Source organism: Eublepharis macularius, chromosome 12 (genome assembly GCF_028583425.1).
Source record: "Eublepharis macularius isolate TG4126 chromosome 12, MPM_Emac_v1.0, whole genome shotgun sequence".
NCBI classification, from domain to species: domain Eukaryota; kingdom Metazoa; phylum Chordata; class Lepidosauria; order Squamata; family Eublepharidae; genus Eublepharis; species Eublepharis macularius.
This window is the reverse complement of record NC_072801.1, coordinates 48818278-48836268: the sequence shown is the minus strand read 5'-3', so window position 1 is coordinate 48836268 and position 17991 is coordinate 48818278. Positions and strand designations below refer to the sequence as shown.

At 45.3% G+C, this 17991-nt stretch overlaps 1 protein-coding gene across 1 annotated transcript; it reads right to left on the bottom strand.

Moving 5' to 3' along the window:
• Positions 1–365: 365 nt before the first annotated feature.
• LOC129339117 (vomeronasal type-2 receptor 26-like) lies at positions 366–9561 on the bottom strand. The gene is made up of 5 exons (XM_054993721.1): positions 9353–9561; positions 8497–8785; positions 6319–7170; positions 2755–2881; positions 366–1276 (listed from the first exon to the last, which is right to left on the bottom strand). The coding sequence occupies exons 1-5, from the start codon at positions 9559–9561 to the stop codon at positions 366–368; spliced, it is 2388 nt and encodes a 795-aa protein (XP_054849696.1).
• Positions 9562–17991: the final 8430 nt, after the last annotated feature.

The window sequence follows — 17991 nt, the reverse complement described above, 5'->3', positions numbered from 1 at the left end:
GGAACTACCTCCTCACAGTCCCTCAATGTGGCAGAGACTTCAGGGGATCCGTATCCTTTAAGGAGGTTCCACCCAACTGTAACACTGAGTCACACTAGGACCTGAAAAATCATCATTTAGGCAAAGGTAATCATTCGGCTCCTTGGTTCCTTTTTTTAATTGTCAATAGACATATACTGAGGTATGATTGGAGTTTACTGCTGAACAGAGTTTACAGTTTCATTAAAGGAATTGATACACCAAACCATTTCTTACAAAATTAGGCCCTTTATTCCTCCTTCTCAAACCATATCTGTTTCAAGCCATCGGTTTTATTGCAGGCACCACTGGGAAAGAATTAAACAGTACAAAGACATTCCAGGGCCTTAGATTCTGTTATTCTTTTTTTTAATAAGTTTCTTCCTGCTGTTCAGATCAGGTCTTACTAAAATAATGAAGCATTTGGGGGAGAAAAAGCAGACCAGTATGCCACCGCTGGAGGTCAGGATAGAGAAGATCTCCACAGCCACCATGTTTTTCCCTTTGGTGCTCAGGTAGGTTGGAACAAAGGACACCCAAACACTGCAGGAAACCAGCATGCTGAAGGTGATCAGCTTGGCCTCGTTGAAGCTGCTGGGCAATTTCCTGGCTAGGAAAGCCGCAGTCAAACTCAGGAGGGCCAGAAAGCCCAAGTAACTCATTGCACAATAAAACATGAGGATAGAGCCTTTGTTACATCCAACCACTATTTCTCTAGGGACTGAGCTTAAGTCGAGATCTGGGAATGGAGGCGAGGTTCCCAACCACACAATACAAATACAAACTTGAACAAAAGAGCAGGTGACAACAACAGCATTTGCCAGATGTTTCCCTACCCATTTCCTTACCCAGCTTCCTGGCTGGGTGGCTACGAAAGCCAGGACAACCGTGATAGTTTTTGCCAAAACACAAGAAAGAGCCACGGAGAATACTATGCTGAAAGTTGTTTGGCGGAGGACACAGGTCACCTTCCCTGATTGGCCAATGAATAGCAAGGAGGACAGGAAGCCAAGCAGGAGGGAGATGAGGAGAGCATAGGTGAGGCTGCAGTTGTTGGCTCTGACTATGGGCGTCTCCTGGTGCTTTATGAAGATTCCCAGCACTGTAGCAGCCATCACAGCAAAGAAAAGGCCCAAAGTAACCAAAACTATTCCCAATGGTTCTTTGTAAGAGAGGAAGCTTAGACTTTTGGGGACGCACTGTGTTTGTTCTTGGTTTGGATATTGGTCTTCAGGGCACTTCCCACAATCGTTCATGTCTGAAAAGATAAGGCACCACCATTGACTACCCCATACATTTTAACATGGGCCATATTCTGAAGAAATCCTATATGGTATCCAAGGAGAATGAGATAAAATCATGGAGGACAGGTTCATCCATAACTATCAGCCATCATGACTAAATGGAACCTCCATGTTCAGAGGTAGCAAACCTGAATACCAGTTGCTTAGCAGGGAAACAACAGGGCAAGGCTTTGGCCTCTGTGATCCTACTTGTGGGTCTTCTAGGGCACCAAGTGAACCGCTGTGGGAAACTGGACACAGGACTAGATGGGCCATTGGTTTGATCCAGCAGGGTTCTTCCTTTCTTCACATGAGACAGGACCTTCATAACAATAACGCCAAAATGGTGAAATGTTCTCACAGGTCAGGAAAACTATCTCCCTGTAACTCAAAATGCAGCTCCTAAGAGACACAGGACCAGGAGGAAGAGCACAGGTGGCAAATTAAAGGTCTGCAGTGGGAGGGAAACTTGGGGGGGAAATCACCTACCGTCACTCCCAATTAAGAAAAGTTTACCTCAGAAATCAAACCAGGAAAGATCTAAACAGTCGTTCACTGGGGGAGAAAGGCTAGAGCAAGGGCACAGCCCTAAGGATAGGAGTAGCTCACTTGCAGAGCGATGGGAAGAACCCATTTAGCCTGCGAGAGCCAGGGATGAGCAGAGGCACAGAAAGGGAAGCCAACGAGTATTAGCTTCCTATCGAGCAACGACCTCTTCTGAGATAAAAACCTCCTCAAGATAAAGCGCCTGCTCAGGAGTAAGAGCAAGATAGCAGGAACTGGGGGTGGCCGGGGGAAGAGGGATAAAAGGTCTCCGCTGATGGAGGTGCTGGCAGGCTGGCCAGCCATTTGACTGGCCAGAAGAAAATTTTGCCACCACCACTCAACTGGCCAGCAGGGGGGAAAGGCAGAGGAACAGGCCTCCCAGGTGCGCTCCCAGAGTGGTGCAACATTTGAGGCCCAACTCAGCCCAATGTACACCAGACATGCGCTCCTGGGCCTGCACAATGACATCACTCTTGGGAGTGACGCTGTTGTGCAGGTCCAGGAGGGTGTACACACTTTGTGCACACACAAAAAGGAAAAATAAGGTGAGTGCCAGGTCCCCCCCCATCCCGCCAAGAGGGTAAGAGAACCTGACAATCCTACATGTGACTTAGGAGCTGCCATTGTAAAGGAGCAAAGTGCCTCTGTTACATCTCTGACCTGTTTACTTATCTATGGCATCCCGTGAAGAATCTCCATAGGGAGATGGGTACCCTGGCCCTGGTGGTATCACAGCCTTGCATGACATCAATATGTTGCATCCAGCTGTGGTAGGTTTTGCCTATATAAATAGCCTCTGACTATCATGGCCACATCCCCCATTGTCATTTGATGTACAATACCATCATTGCAACCTGTTAGTCATGTCATCTCTTTGGGACAAACAATTGAGGAATTAGTTTCCTACCTTCCTGACCAGAAATCTTCCCTTCTGAGCACGGAGCGCAGTCAAAACAGCAAAATGGCTTCCCTTCCTGCACTTTTCTGCTAAAACCAGCATGGCAACTCTCCGTACAAACAGAACGGGGCACCATCTGACCATAACGAAAAGGAGACAGTGTTTTGCATCCAAATATATATTTTTAAGACATTCCATCTCACTTGCTGCTCTACATGTTGACAGAGGATAATGGAATAGCAAAGGGCTTTTGGACTGTAAAATGCACCACATAGGCACACGATCACACTCGAAACTGCCTATACTGTGTCAGACCATTGATATATTAGTCAGATATACTCTGACTGGAAGTGGCTCTCCAGTAAGGCCGTTTGCATCAACTGCCACCTGACCACTTTAACGGGAGTTGCTGGGGATCTAACCAGAGACCTTCTGCATCCAAGAGAAGTTCTACCACTGAGGCACAACTATTCAATTTCATGCTGGTAAAGCCGAACACTATTTGATAGACATCTGCGATGGCTATTGAATGAGATAATCCAATGATTTTCTTTTAAGAGAGAGAAGGCTTATTAGGATTCTCTATTTGTTTTTGGAGATCTTTCATTCACAGGGTCACCATAAGTTGGAAGTGACTTGACAGTATGTAACACACACACATATTTGTTTCTCACAGAGGGCTGAAAAATTAGGCGTTCACCTGCTTGAACCTGCTGTGCCAGCCGATCTTCTCCTTTTCAATAGTGAACTCTTTGCCTGGGGAAGCCAGAGGATTCACCCTTCCAACTTTCACTCTCTGGAAGGACTGGTTTGGGAAAGTGACCCAGTTTATAATATCAAATCCAAATGGTAACTCTCCATTCCTGAAAAAGACATTGTCCCCCATGGTGTTGTTAAAAGAGATGTTCTTCAGAAAATAGTGGAGCTAGAATTTTAAAAAAAAAACTTATGGGTTAGGCCCTTCACACAGAGGTTTACAAACAAGCATCCTTGAAGTGCGTAATTTTCTATCCCTTTAGGACAGAACCATTTTTCTGGTTGAGGTATGGGATACAAATATTTAAAAAAGGGGAATATTCATATAATAATCAAAATAGAGGACTCTGAACACGGAGACATTTGTTGTTCCCAGGTCTCAAGAATGTCCTCCTCGCTACCAAGGTTTGTTGCTCACCAAATGTTTTGTTCTGGCCATATTTGAGGAGAACGTCTTTAGCACCCTGAGGTAGGGGTCAGCAAATTTTCATAATTAAATAGCCAAGCTATGTTAAAATTCAGATCAAGAGATCAACAACCAGCCAGTGTAAGGAAGTTCATGGGCACAGCTGAAAACACACAGCTTAACATTACTGATAATTGGCATGTTGATTAATAATCCATAAAGTTTCTGCAGAACAAACACTGATTGTTGCAAGTTTTTTATTTCGTTTATTCGGCTCCAAGAATGTTATTTAAAAACCATAGAAGATGATTTTGCTGGTGGAGGGAAGCACGGGTAGAGGAGGGAGCTTTTGTTCCACCCCAAGCTTTGTTCAGATCCTGAAGAACCCCCAGTGGGGAGGTATTCACTTAAATTTGGGGCTTCTCACACAGCTCAGCACAGATTCCTCCATGGAAATTACTTCTCTGGAACTTGTTTCCAAAAGTGATTGGCTAGGATCCTGATCCCTTGGCTTCTAATCTCTTGCAAAGATCTGATGAGAAGGGGGGGAAATAACTGCCTGGGGAACACCCAAACATACATATACATACACAAATAAAGATTTTTCTAGGGGAGTTTTTTGTGAAGTCTAAGAATCCTAGATTGTGCTATCTTTCCAGAAAATCACAGTATCGGCCCAAAACAGCAATTTGTGTGTTTGGCTTTCATATTTCAGAATGCAAACCCCTAATTGGTTCCCCACTAAGCCACCTTTCACTCTAGAGCCATGTACTACAGATCCCTGCAATGAAGGTTCAATAATAAGTACAGGTTTAGGTCAAGTACAGATCTAGACCTAGAAACCATAGCAAAGTCTAAGGACCATCCCCTGCCCTAAGGCAGCCATTTTCAAATATAAACAGAAGCAGCCATCAGTGGCAAAGGCTAGAGCCACATGTGAATCCATCTTGCTTTCTGAGGATACTAAGGAGCACTCTTCCATGTGGTCAGGATTGTTCTATAAAGTTCCTCTGAGGGATGGAATATACCTAGAGAAGGGAGAAGTGTAGTGGTTAAAATGTCAGCATACTGTAGTGGTTAAAATGTCAAGACTAAGATGTAGGAGAAATAGTTTCAAACCCCTACTGTGCTACACAAACACACAGTTTTCACATAGAAAAATGGCTTGAGCTCTTCTTCCCCCTGCAGCAGTGTTTCAAGCACCTTTGGGATCTCCTTTTTTCCCATTAGAATTCCCACAACTACTGCATGGTGGCAGTGGGTATGAGGCGGCTCCATGGTGAACTTGCATGGCAAACTTAGCATCATAAAGTATCAAACCTATGGAGGATTTAAACCCTACCTCTCAACATAAAATGTTTCTGAAGAAGTTAACGATAAAAAACTAAGACAATTTGTTCAAAAACACTTTAAAAATTTAATTGACATAATGACAATGCAGCATACAATCAATAAGAATAACCCTGTGTGGGGGGAGGGGTGCTCAATCAAAACCAAATGCCTGAGTATGCAAAAAAAAAATTAATCTGACACTTAAAGCTTTGCAAGCTAGGGCTGAATCCACACTCCCTTTTTGTTTCTGTGTCTTTTTCGCAAGCGGTTCACTGTTCATGCAGATACTCACACGCTCATCCATTCAGCGTGTTCCCCGCCATCATCGTGCCACAATTGCGCTGTCCCTCAAAACCACGTGATAGTGGCGGAAATCCGTTTTCTCCCCACCCTTTTTTTTAACAGTGCATAACAGTCGGTATACTGGTAAACAGTACATTGCCATGTCTAGAAATTCAAAATATCGGTATACCGGATAATTGAGCTTTTTTTTAAAAAAGGGGGGGGGGAGTGACGTGTGCCGTCAATTCTAACGGCAGAGGACGGAACTGCCCAAGGTAATGCTTTACTCGGTGGCGTGTGGAGAACTGATTGCGCCATGAAGACGCACCGGAAGGGTGGATGTGAGGATGCACAGCCTGGTAGTGGAATGAAGCCGATTGCCACAACAGCGCAAGATAAGCGGAAGATGAGTGAGTGTGGATTTGCCCTAGGTGTCAGGTACACAGCTATGGAGAAGACTCTCTGACTTCCAAACATTTTTGATGGGTTAAATGCCAGTCCAATGTGGGATAATGTTGCCATAACTGCAAGATAAACTGCAAAAGAAACATCTTCCATTAACCAAGGCAAAGCAACAAAAAAGATTCAGGAGTTCAAAACTAAGAGTACTCTGTAGAGAAAACCACAAACAGATATCACTTTGAAGAACCTCAGCTCCTGAAGAGGCAGGGACAGTGACACTTTCAATATTCAAGTAGAATCATTTTCCACTTAAGGAGCCACTATTGTGCTATGGAACGTGCCAATTCCAAACCGAACCCTGTCCTAATAGAGATGCATCTGTGAGGAGGCTTTACCTGCCACGGCTGAATATTCTTAAGCCCCATCCTGTCTTCATGCGCTGTTGCTTTACCTTTGGCTCTAAGGGAGTACATGGCATGCAAAGTATGTGCCACAGCATAGACAGCATTGTAGACACTGTAGCTGTGGCCACTCATGCTCACTTCAAAAACCAGCTCTGGGAGAGTTTCCAACTTCTCTTCGCCACTGCAAGTTTCATCACTCCTCTTGTTGACATGAGACTGGGGTAGTTCGCATCCAAAAGCTTGTCCCCAGAACTCCCTAATAAAACCATCTCTCTTAAGCGAGTCAATGTTTCTGTGCTGAACAAACTTTTCAAACTCTAGTGCTTCATTGGTGTGAACTGAGAAGGAGAAGGCTCCATGGAAGAGTTGGATATCATCCATTTTATTAAAGCTGTTTGATGACAAATCCCATTGGGCAGTTGTAGTCCACACTTTGTTGATGGGGATCCTTGTATTGAACTGATTTTCTGCTAACATCAGCTGCAGTCCAAAGGTTGATCGGACATCACCATAGATGACCATCACGTTGGTTTTGCTTCCAATCAGAACTGAAGATAGCTTACTTAGCTTGTCTATAAATTCAAAAACTCCTGGAATAAAAGTCATTTCAGGGGTTCTTTCCACGAAAGCAGAACAGATGCTATTCGCAGAAAACTTCGGCAGCAAAGATTGAACAAACGTCTCCCCATAATCATTATCCACGGCAAGAACCCCAACCCATGTCCACTTGAAATGCAGAAGCAACCGGACAAGCCCAGTATACTGATGGTCCTCACTGGAAACCATCTGGTAGAACGAAGGGGGCTGGCTGCTTGAGACAGCAGCAAAGGAGCCATAGAGCAGCTAAAACAGAACACATGGAATTTTCATTTAGGAGTCGGAATTGAGTGTTTATAGACATGTAATGACTTCTCCCTAAAGTCTACATTGATAAAATCTAGGTTTCATTTTATGAACATACGTAAATGATGTGGTGTCAGCCACACACACCTTAGGATTGCTGATGCCCCCCCCCTTTGTCAGAGAGTCGAAGACAGCCATAGCTCTCTCGAAAGCTTATGCTACAATAAAGTTGGTTAGTCTTAAAGGTGCTACTGGACTCTTTACTATTTTGCTACTATAGACGAACACGGCTAACTCCTCTTGATCTATGATGCAATTTACAAAAACATTTAACCTACTAACAGTATAAGACTGTATTTTTCCTCATCCAGTCCCAAAGTTTTGATGCATCATGGCAGTTAAAATATCGGGGATTTGATTGCTTCATACATTTTCAGTGCAATCTTAAGCATATATACTCAGAAGTAAGTCCCACTAAATTCAGTGGGACTTACTCCATAGTAAGTGTACTTAGGATTGCATCCACAGTGCAAGACAGCGACATAAAAAGTTTACAATTAAATGTTCGTGTTGCATGCTCATTATATGGGCCACTGCCTTTCCATGCACCACTTTCCATGCTCCAATGTATGTGCCAGGAGCATTGGGGAGGCTGATGTTTCCAGGAATCAAACTCATTCTGACTTCTTTGTGAAGATTTGGGTCAGTTCCTCTTGGCTGCAACATATGAAGCTGTCTTAAATAAATTAGAACCTATCCTAATCATATCTTTATCCAATATTCTCTACACAAATTGGTAGTGGATCTCTGAAGATTCAGCCTTGTTGCTTAAGAAACTTGTGACTTGATATGTCAAGGGCTGAACCCAGTAGAAGCAAAGCATGCAGGCCATCCCTGAGCTATGGTCCTTCCGTGACAGACACATGCAAGGAACAATTTGTGAGCATCTATTGAAAATTCATATGATTCACATCTTTTTCAGAATCAAAAAGAGTCTAGTAGCAGGCATCGGATCAGGCATCTGATGAAGAGAACTTGATTCTTGAAAGCTTATGCTACAATAAAATAAAATTGGTTAGTCTTAAAGGTGCTACTAGACTCTTTTTGATTTTGCTACTACAGACTAACACGGCTAACTCCTCGGGATCTTTTTCAGAAACGTCCCCGAAGAACAGTAGAACAGACTGGTGGGTTTTTTTCCCCTTATCAATTGGAACTTTTGTTTCTGCCTATTTTCTGCTCTCTGACCCACCTAACAACTCCTGGGAAAATAATGGAAAAGAAATTATGGTGTTACACATGAAACTTCCATGTCCTATGCAATACCTGTGGGATCCTGTAGATGTTCAAGATGGTTGCTATCTGGATGGAAGTTTCCGAATGCAGACCACCCACAACGGCCATAAGCTTTGGACCATCGCATCTGTAGTTGGGGATAGTTTCTTGCTGAGTGGACAGCAATTTCAGGACAGCCTGATAAGTCATCCGTGCATCGAAGTAGCTATCATGGATGTGGATTCCCAGAGAGACATTTGGCAATAGCAAGGGATTGCCATTGATTTCATTCACTGCAAATGCCAAGGCCAAGACATGCTGATAGTTCTTAGTCACCACACTGCAACAGAAGTCACATATTAAGTCAGAGAAAGGGAATCCAAATAGCATCTTTGGGGGTCCTTTGTTATCAGGGACCCACAGGGCAGCAAATGTCTATGCCGGACCAGCACATCCTGGGATTGACCAAGCCAAATGTTTTTATTATCTGCCTGAAGCAATGCCTCGTTTGGAGGCTGCATTTAATTCAAGAGGCCACAAAACAGGCTGTACTATTTCAAGGAAGAAAACAAGGAAGAGGGACATAAGAAGACAGAAATCCCAATCTGTGCCATCAGTCAGCAGGACTATTATTGCTAAGGTAAAATATGCCATTTGAGTGAAATAGATACTCAAGTGGCTGTAACAGTAACAACCTCACCATTAGCCCTGCTTGTCAGAAGCAAAAGCCCAAAGACGTCTACCACGGAGACTAAAGGTGACTAAAGCTACAATTATAAGGACGATTTTCCTGGGAGTAAGCCCATTTGAATAACATGGTTCTTACTTCTGAGCATACATGCTTAGGATTGCTCACTGGTAAATACCCATTTGAATATGCATTACTCAAAGAAATGAAACTTCTTACACAGGGTGGTTTAAAAACCAGTTATTAGGAAATCTGGTGAACTTTTCGCTTTCCCAAAGCACAAGGAGCTGAGAAGCAATTCCACCTATGATGATATCACCAGGTTCATAATAGTCATGTGGACTCCTGAGGGAAATGTTTGTGGCACAGTTCACAATCTGTGTCATGCACACAATCTGAGGCATCAAGATCAGCATCAGCCCCACCATCATCGGCAACAGAGTCCTCAGACCAAACATTCTCTTTCAGACACCAGCAGCTCAGCCACAGAATCACTTCACGGTCACCTGGCGTCTCGGACAAACAGATCTAGCATCATCAGAATCCCAATACATCAGCCTGACAGAACCCCTGGTTGGCTACAAACACCAGATTCCGCATACTTGCAGTGAAATCCTCAGCAGAGTTACTGCAGTCTAAGCCAAATGATTTCAATGTAACAAATAACTCCATCCTCTATAACCTCTGGAGGTTTTGGCACAAGGGAAGGAAAATGGCTGTGATTTAGGTAACTACAGGTCAGGTTGCTCCCTGAGGCTTTCAGCTCTCTGTTATCCTTGGCAGAACTGGAAAAACATTTTGTGAAGATTCTCCACAACACATCTGCTGATTCGCCAACAACAACAAAAAAGCCTGAGTTCTTGTTTTTTTGCCTCAGACCATTCTCCAGAACCATGTCAGTAAAACAATGCTATGGATCCTACTCCCGTCCTACCACTCCAGTGAGCAAGGTCTGAAAGCCTTTCTTCAACCTATGGAGCCTTCCTGTCCTGTAAGAGTAATTTAAATGGCCTTAGGTTGCCTTAGGTTGGAGGAACTTCCTTAAGCCTAAAATTGTATCCATGTCAACAATTTCACATATTTGCTCTATGGAAGTCCTGCCTGTGTGTTAAGGTTATTGAACTCAGAACACTGTTTGTCACACATGAAGGAACATAGCAAGATGTGTTTGGATCCTCCTAAGTAGCTGCCTTCTGCAGGGGAGTCAGTGGGAAACAGGGTAGCCAAAGAGCAGAGGGGAAATGGATGTGGGGAGCCCACAATTACACTGAGGAACTCAGCAGCAGCTGTGAGGACAGTGTGTATAGTCACTTCCTGGAGAAACTCCTCCACCCCACAAGATAATTCCCACACTGAAGATAGCTAGTCACCCCAAACCACCCTTTGGATGCATTCCACGAGGAGCAATTTAAACCAGTCCAAGGCACATCCACTGATACTACCTACTTCTACTTCCAAATGCCTCAAGAGGATGGCCTGGGGTGATTCCACACACGTTGGATAATGCACTTCCAATCCTCTGTATTAGGGATGTGCATTTCGGCTTTCTGAAAGCCGAAAGAAAGCCGAAACAAAAGTGTTTCGGCTTCTTTCAGGTTAGCCGAAACGTTTCGGGCTAAGCCGAAACGTTTCGGCTAGCCAAAAGAAAAAAAGCCGAAACGTTTCGGCTTTAGGCTTTTTCAATGGGAAAATGCCTCCGGCGTCTTCCCGGACGTCTGGGGGAGGCATTCTCCCACCGAATCAGCCCAAAATTGGTGGGGACCTTCCTCTAACCCCTCTCTACAAACCCCCCAAGTTTCAGACCGATTGGACTTTGGGGGGCCATGTTATGGCCCCCCAAAGCAGGTCCCCCTATCCTCCCATAAGAAAGCGAAGGAGCAGCATATTGTTAGCATGCTGCTGCTCATCTTCTTCATTATTTCCTATGGGGAAAAATGAAGAAGCAGGCTTCCTTTGCTAGGGGTGGCATTTTGCCAGGGGCCCTTCTCCCACCCTTCCTCCCACCCCCCACCAAGGCTCAGACTGCTCCCACTTGGGGGGGCCATTTCATGGCCTCCCCAAGTAGGTGCTCTAATCTCTCTACCACTGACAGCTGGGGGAGGCTTGTCTTGCCAGGGGTGGCATTTTGCATGCAAAATGCCCCCCAGCCCACTGGGGCCCTTCTCCCACCCTTCCTCCCACCCCCACCAAGGCTCAGACTGCTCCCACTTGGGGGGGGCATTTCATGGCCTCCCCAAGTAGCTGCTCTAATCTCTCTACCACTGACAGCTGGGGGAGGCTTGTCTTGTCAGGGGTGGCATTTTGCATGCAAAATGCCCCCCATCCCTCAGGGGCCCTTCTCCCACCCCCCACCAAGGCTCAGACTGCTCCCACTTGGTTCCCATCATAGGGAACAATGGGGCTGGCTGGCCAGCCATCTCTGTAGGTGGTGGGGGAATTTGAGGGAGGGTGTCTGTGGTTCAGGTGCTCTTTCACAGGGACCAGCTGGCACTCAGAAGTGTGCCCACCATTGTGGCACCCCTGGGCTGTGCAGAATTGCCCAGGGAAAGAGAGTTTAGAAGTTCCCAGCATAGGGAACAAAGGGAGAGGGCTGGCCTTTGCCAGCCTGTTCCTGGGGTTATGGGTGTGGGGCAGGTGGGGGTGGATTTGGGTCTGTGAGGGGCTAATGTGGGGATTTGGGTCTGTGTGTGGCAGCTGGGGGGGAATTGGGTTTGTGTGGGGCTGTAAGGGGTGGACTTTAGGGGCTGAGAGGACCTACTTGGGGAGGCCATGAAATGGCCCCCCCAAGTGGGAGCAGTCTGAGCCTTGGTGGGGGGTGGGAGGAAGGGTGGGAGAAGGGCCCCAGAGGGTTGGGGGCATTTTGCATGCAAAATGCCACCCCTGGCAAGACAAGCCTCCCCCAGCTGTCAGTGGTAGAGATTAGAACACCTACTTGGGGAGGCCATGAAATGGCCCCCCCAAGTGGGAGCAGGCTGAGCCTTGGTGGGGGTGGGAGGAGGGGTGGGAGAAGGGCCCCTGAGGGCTGGGGGGCATTTTGCATGCAAAATGCCACCCCTGGCAACACAAGCCTCCCCCAGCTGTCAGTGGTAGAGATGAGAGCAGAGCACCTACTTGGGGAGGCCATGAAATGGCCCCCCCAAGTGGGAGCAGTCTGAGCCTTGGTGGGGGGTGGGAGGAAGGGTGGGAGAAGGGCCCCTGAGGGTAAGGGGGCATTTTGCATGCAAAATGCCACCCCTGGCAAAGGAAGCCTGCTTCTTCATTTTTCCCCATAGGAAATAATGAAGAAGATGAGCAGCAGCATGCTAACAATATGCTGCTCCTTCGCTTTCTTATGGGAGGATAGGGGGACCTGCTTTGGGGGGCCATAACATGGCCCCCCAAAGTCCAATCGGTCTGAAACTTAGGGGGTTTGTAGAGAGGGGTTAGAGGAAGGTCCCCACCAATTTTGGGCTGATTCGGTGGGAAAATGCCTCCCCCAGACGTCCGGGAAGACGCCGGAGGCATTTTCCCATTGAAAAAGCCGAAAGCCGAAAGTAAGCCGAAAGCCGAAACGGCTGGCCGTTTCGGCTTTCGGCTTATATGAAAGAGAATCCTCTTTCGGCTTTCTGCTTTCGGCTTTAGCCGAAAATTTTTGGCTTGCACACCCCTACTCTGTATAGATCATTTGGAACAGATTTTTTTGTGTGTGGAACAAAAAATCCACCTCAAATGATTGATAAAGTGCATTGTCCAACATGTGCAGAATCAGCATGGTCTATTGCCATAGTCCATTTGGTAACTTAAAATATAATATCTCTTTTTGTTAAAACAAAATCTGTACTTAAATCTGCACAATTATTGGAAGATCACCGTCCTGATAGTCTCCAGCTTAAACAGCTCACCATAAAGTATTCACATTGCTGGCATAAATTACCCTTTATCAGGACGGTGATCTTCCAATAATTGTGCCCAGGAGGAAGTTGTCAATACGAAACGGGAATTGTATAATATGCAAGCATAATCCCGTCGGCATGTCAGTTTTTCATCTTGACTTGGACTGCGATCACTTTTCCCTCTCTTTGAAGACTCTCCACTTATTTCCAGCGGGAGCATTATTGCAGCTCCCATCTATTTGCTCGCTTATGAATAATACGGACTAATGAATGTTCATATTTATTACTTGTATGTATAAATTATATTTATTTGATTGGCACACTGCACTTTTGCACGCTTTGCACTAAAAATTTGGTTATAAATTTTGAAGACCTTGTTGATTGTATATTCCCGGCATTCCTTTTCCAGTTTCTGACTACCTGGAGTTTCCCTGCTCTTGTTGTAGCCTCCAGGTGATAGCTGGAGATCTCCTGGAATTATAGCTGGTCTCCAGGCCACAGAGATCAGTTCATCTGGAGAAAATGGCTGCTTTGGAGGGTGGACTCTATGGAATTATACCATGCTGAAGTCCTTTCCCTCCCCAAACACTGCCATACCCAGGCTTCACTCCCCAAATCTCCAGGAATTTCCCAACTTGGAGATGACACAGATGAAAAAGTCCACACATCAAGTGGTACATTTCCAACATTTAAACAGGTTGTTCTGAAAAACCTATTAAACTTCTCTGGCTTAAAATATTTCCCTCATGGACAGAAATTGTGGCGGACACTCACAATATAAGTTTGCACTGGGCCCAACAATGCTGCTTGGGCCCTGTCCCTACCCAGATACCAGAGGATTTGAAACCAGGGCCGTTTCCAGATGGCTTACCTGCCTCCAGAACGTTGCGCCATCTTGCGGGGAAAACGCGAAAGAAAATGCGATATTTCACATTTTCCCCGCAAGATGGCGTGACGTTCTGGAGGCAGGTAAGCCGTCTGGAAACGGCCCAGATGTCAGCAACCCTACTCAACTGCCCTCATATTCTCAGCAAGGAGGAGGAAGGATACAACTGTCTGTGTTGGGCTGTAGGCAGCCAAGTCCATGGGACCCGAATCATGAGTCTCACTTCGATTGGAAGCCAGAGAGAAGGGAATACTGGCAGTAGAGGTTTATCTTCCTGCCTCTATATTTAGAAATAAAACTGAGGTGGTTTAGTTTTTTCAGAGATCAGTAACTGCATATCTGGCTCCAAGACCTTTCAGTCAGCTACAATATTATCTAAAAGTTTCTCCCCTGAACTTTTCATCCACTAGGTCTAATCTAAGCACCCTTGAAGGCCCTGTTGCATTGGAGGCAGGACTCTTCAGACTTTGCAAAAGCTCTCAGTTGGTGTTTGAGAGGCAGTATGTTATTTTTGCTTCAGACCACATGAGCCCATCAGTTCTTTGGAAATCAAATAATAAAAGTGGTCACACAGCAGTCACAATGAAAGACTCAGAAAATTATGCAAGCTTTGTTTTCCTCTTTCATGCTTTTTGTAGTTAAGGAATCACCTCACTATCCTTTAATAAAACAGTGCAAGAAGGATTCATGACTGAGTAGACATGGACATGAACAGCATTATGAACAGAAAAAAAACCACGAACAGCCCAATCTGCTGTTCGCAAGCAAGCTGTTCGGGAGGCCTCATCCTAAACAAACAGGTGGTGGTTAAAAGCCTTGTTCCTTGCCTTCAGTAGCCATTTCACAAGCCAGACAGTCTGGAGCCTGCTGCAATCAATCCCCTTGGTAACTGGAGAGGGAGGGACTGAACTCTGTCTGAACTCCTTCTGGCTTTCCTTCTGGCTTTAACCCTTCAAAGTACTTCCAGCAGAGAGTCCCATTTTTGCCACTGTGAAGAGAAAATGGCAACAAAGGGAAGGGCCCATGGATCATGCCTTTCCCGGGGTGCAATCTCTCTGAAACTTGGGGGGGGGTGTCTTTGGAGGACAGTTAGAACTATGTCCCCTGCAAATTTGATGGGTATTGGACATTGGGAAGGGCAGTTTGTAACCCCTCAAAGTAACTGCTTTCCAACAGGCAGTTCCATTTTCCCCACTTTGAACAGAAAATTAGAGATGGGCACGATCCAAAAAAATTAACAATCAAGCTGATCATGGATCGGCGCTGGCGACGATCCCAAATTAACGACCCACACCGAGCATCTCCCATTCCCAATCCGTGGATTCTGGATGGATCGTGGAGGCAAAAGCGGAGGGGCGCCCCGCTGTTCAGAGCTCTGTATATTCAGGCAACAGCTGGTTTCTTTGCTTCTTAAGGAAGAAATGTATGTACAAGATTCAGAACAGCCATTCCAGATAACACTAATCAGAATATCAACAGTGGCACATTCCAAAACAAACATTTGAGAAGTTGCCTGTAATGAGTCACATTGTTAAATACAATGGTGTGAGGAAGTTTTACAGCACATCCTTGTGCTTTACAGCAGGTCACAAAAATGAAATTCAGGTTGCAGCAGCAATGCAAATGTGGTTTCATTTCAATTTGGAGAATGGGCTTCATAAAACCTTCTTCTTGGGGTGTTTCTGATGTGGCCTGCTCAGAAGTGAGTCACACTGTGCTTACTTTGGATCCTGCCTTTGCTGGGCTGTACCCAAGGGCAACTGCTAGGTCAATCATAGTTCCATAGAATCATAGAGTTGGAAGGGACCTCCAGGGTCATCTAATCCAACCCCCTGCTCAATGCAGAAAATTCACAACTAACTTCCTCCACCACACACACACCCAATGATCCCTGCTCCATCCCAGAAGATGGCAAAAAAACCTTCAATATCACTGGCCAAACTGGCCTGGAGAAAATTGCTTCCTGACCCTAAAGTGATAATAGGCATTACCCTGGGCTTGTAAGAAGGGGCCACAAGAATTAAAGCACTGATGTAACCCTTCCTGCTTTCCCTCTCATGATCTGCCTAGGTTCCCGGAATCAGCATTGCTATCATATGGCCATCTAGCCTCTGCTTGAAAACTTCCAAAGGAGAGCCCACCACCTCCCAAATAAGCCTGTTCCACTGAGGGACCGCTTTAAAATCCCTAAGTCCCCACACTCTTAGCATCACCTTCAAGAGGTGAGCCACCTGAAAATGAAGGAACGTGCACATTCAGAATAATCTCATGCTGCCACTCACCTTCTTGGGTTCTCTCTGCTAAGGGAAAATCTGACCACTCTAAGAGATTGTCAAATACCTGCCCTGGGGCACTCTAGAGCCAGCCCTAATGCCTGGAATCTGCATGGCTGAAGATATGGAACTTTATACAGAATCATACCCTTATGCTATCAAGGTCCGTATTGTCTACTCAGACTGGCAGCAGCTGTCCAGGGATTCTGGTAGAGGTCTTTCATATCACCAGTAACCTGATCCTTCTAACCAGTAGTGCTAGGAATTTATCCTGAGACTTCCTGCATGCCAAGCAAGTGCTCTATCACATCCAAGTCAGTATTGTCTATTCAGACTGGCAGCAGCTCTCCAGAGTATCGGGTAGAGGTCTTTCCCATCACCTACTACCTTTTAACTGGGAATTGCAGAGGCTGAACTAAGGACCTTCTGCATTCAAAGCTGAAGTTCTCCCACCAAGCCAGGATCTGCCCTTAATAGCTGCAGAGAGAATGTTGATGTTCAGTGGTTGTAACCCACTACCCAATTCTTGTGCTCCAACCCAGGATGAGGAAGTATAGAGAAGCCCCATATACTCAATAGCACTGTGAAGACATTAACCCAGAAATCCCCAAATGTGATGCTCAATGGATGCCCTGGCTTATGCAGATGTTTCCTGGCATCCAGTTGTTTTATGAGTACCAAAGATGAAATCCTAAAGGTCTTGAATGAAACAAGGGGGGGACAGAAAGTTTTGGGCTGCTTCCTACCAACTAATGGATTAGCAAAGCACTGAGCTCATCCCAGCAGGGGCTAGACAAGATGCCTGTTTGTTAACCTGCTGCTCTGTCAGTGTACAGATGGCTTCATATGTGAAAAAGGTGGTGGTGTGGGGGAAACATGAATGGCTGTTACAACCTGTCTTCTCACTTTCTATATTCAAAGTAGAATGTTCATAGATACTCAATGAAGGGCAAAAACATTTTGTTTCAGACACGATAGAGAAACCAGGGGGATAAGAAGTGTTAAGGCATTTGCACGTCCTGCTTCTCCATCTTTGCCACATTCAAAACATAAGGGGAAGAAACCCTTGAATTCTGAGACTGAAATTTTTATGAGATGGATTGAGTATGCTGTGAATTCTTCTGTCTGCTTCCTGTGTCTATGTTATAATCACAGTGGGACATGCTCTCCTGTGGGTACCATATACCCACAGGAGAGCACCAAGTTTGAGAGCACATGAGAAAAGCATTTCAGGGGTAGCTCCCAGATTATGGAACCAGGCACTATGGAACCCTTTGCAAGCGTATTTGAGCGCAAGCCTGCTTTGTATTTATGAGGATGTTTTTATAGGGATTGTTTTATGTTCTCATACATATACATATGACATCTGGATGGGAGATATAAAAATCCAATAAATAAATGCTAACATAACAGGAAAGAATGCCAAACTCTTGAAAAGGATATGAAAAGATAAACCCTGAATACTGTCCAATAATCACTCTTAGTAATACCCAAGGTGGCCTGCAAGCTGGTAGACTCCAGGAACCATACAGGAAATGGGGCAGTGTTTTCATTCTCCTGATGTTGCATTTGAGCTTTACAGGTATCTCCTCCAGACTACTCCCCACAAGAAGCAAAACACAATTGCTACTATTTATGGCATTTATCAGAAGCACATGGAAGCACATGGAAAGCATATGCTTTCCGATCACCTCAATCCAAGCACTCAACAGACAATACAACTCAAGTTATATTGGACTGGAACAAGCTAAGCAATAGCTTTCCAATTCAAGACTGCCACTTCTCTCAGCCATTGGCTGAATTTCTGCTATGTCTTGGAATTTTCCC

Excerpts from the sequence above, each read along its gene's own strand:
- LOC129339117 (XM_054993721.1), bottom strand. The coding sequence starts at position 9,561 with ATGGTGGGGCTGATGCTGATCTTGATGCCTCAGATTGTGTGCATGACA. Across the intron at positions 7,171-8,496 it reads ACATCTACAGGATCCCACAG|CTGCTCTATGGCTCCTTTGC; the intron begins GTATTGCATAGG and ends GTTCTGTTTTAG. Across the intron at positions 2,882-6,318 it reads AGAATATTCAGCCGTGGCAG|ATGGTGCCCCGTTCTGTTTG; the intron begins GTAAAGCCTCCT and ends CGTTATGGTCAG.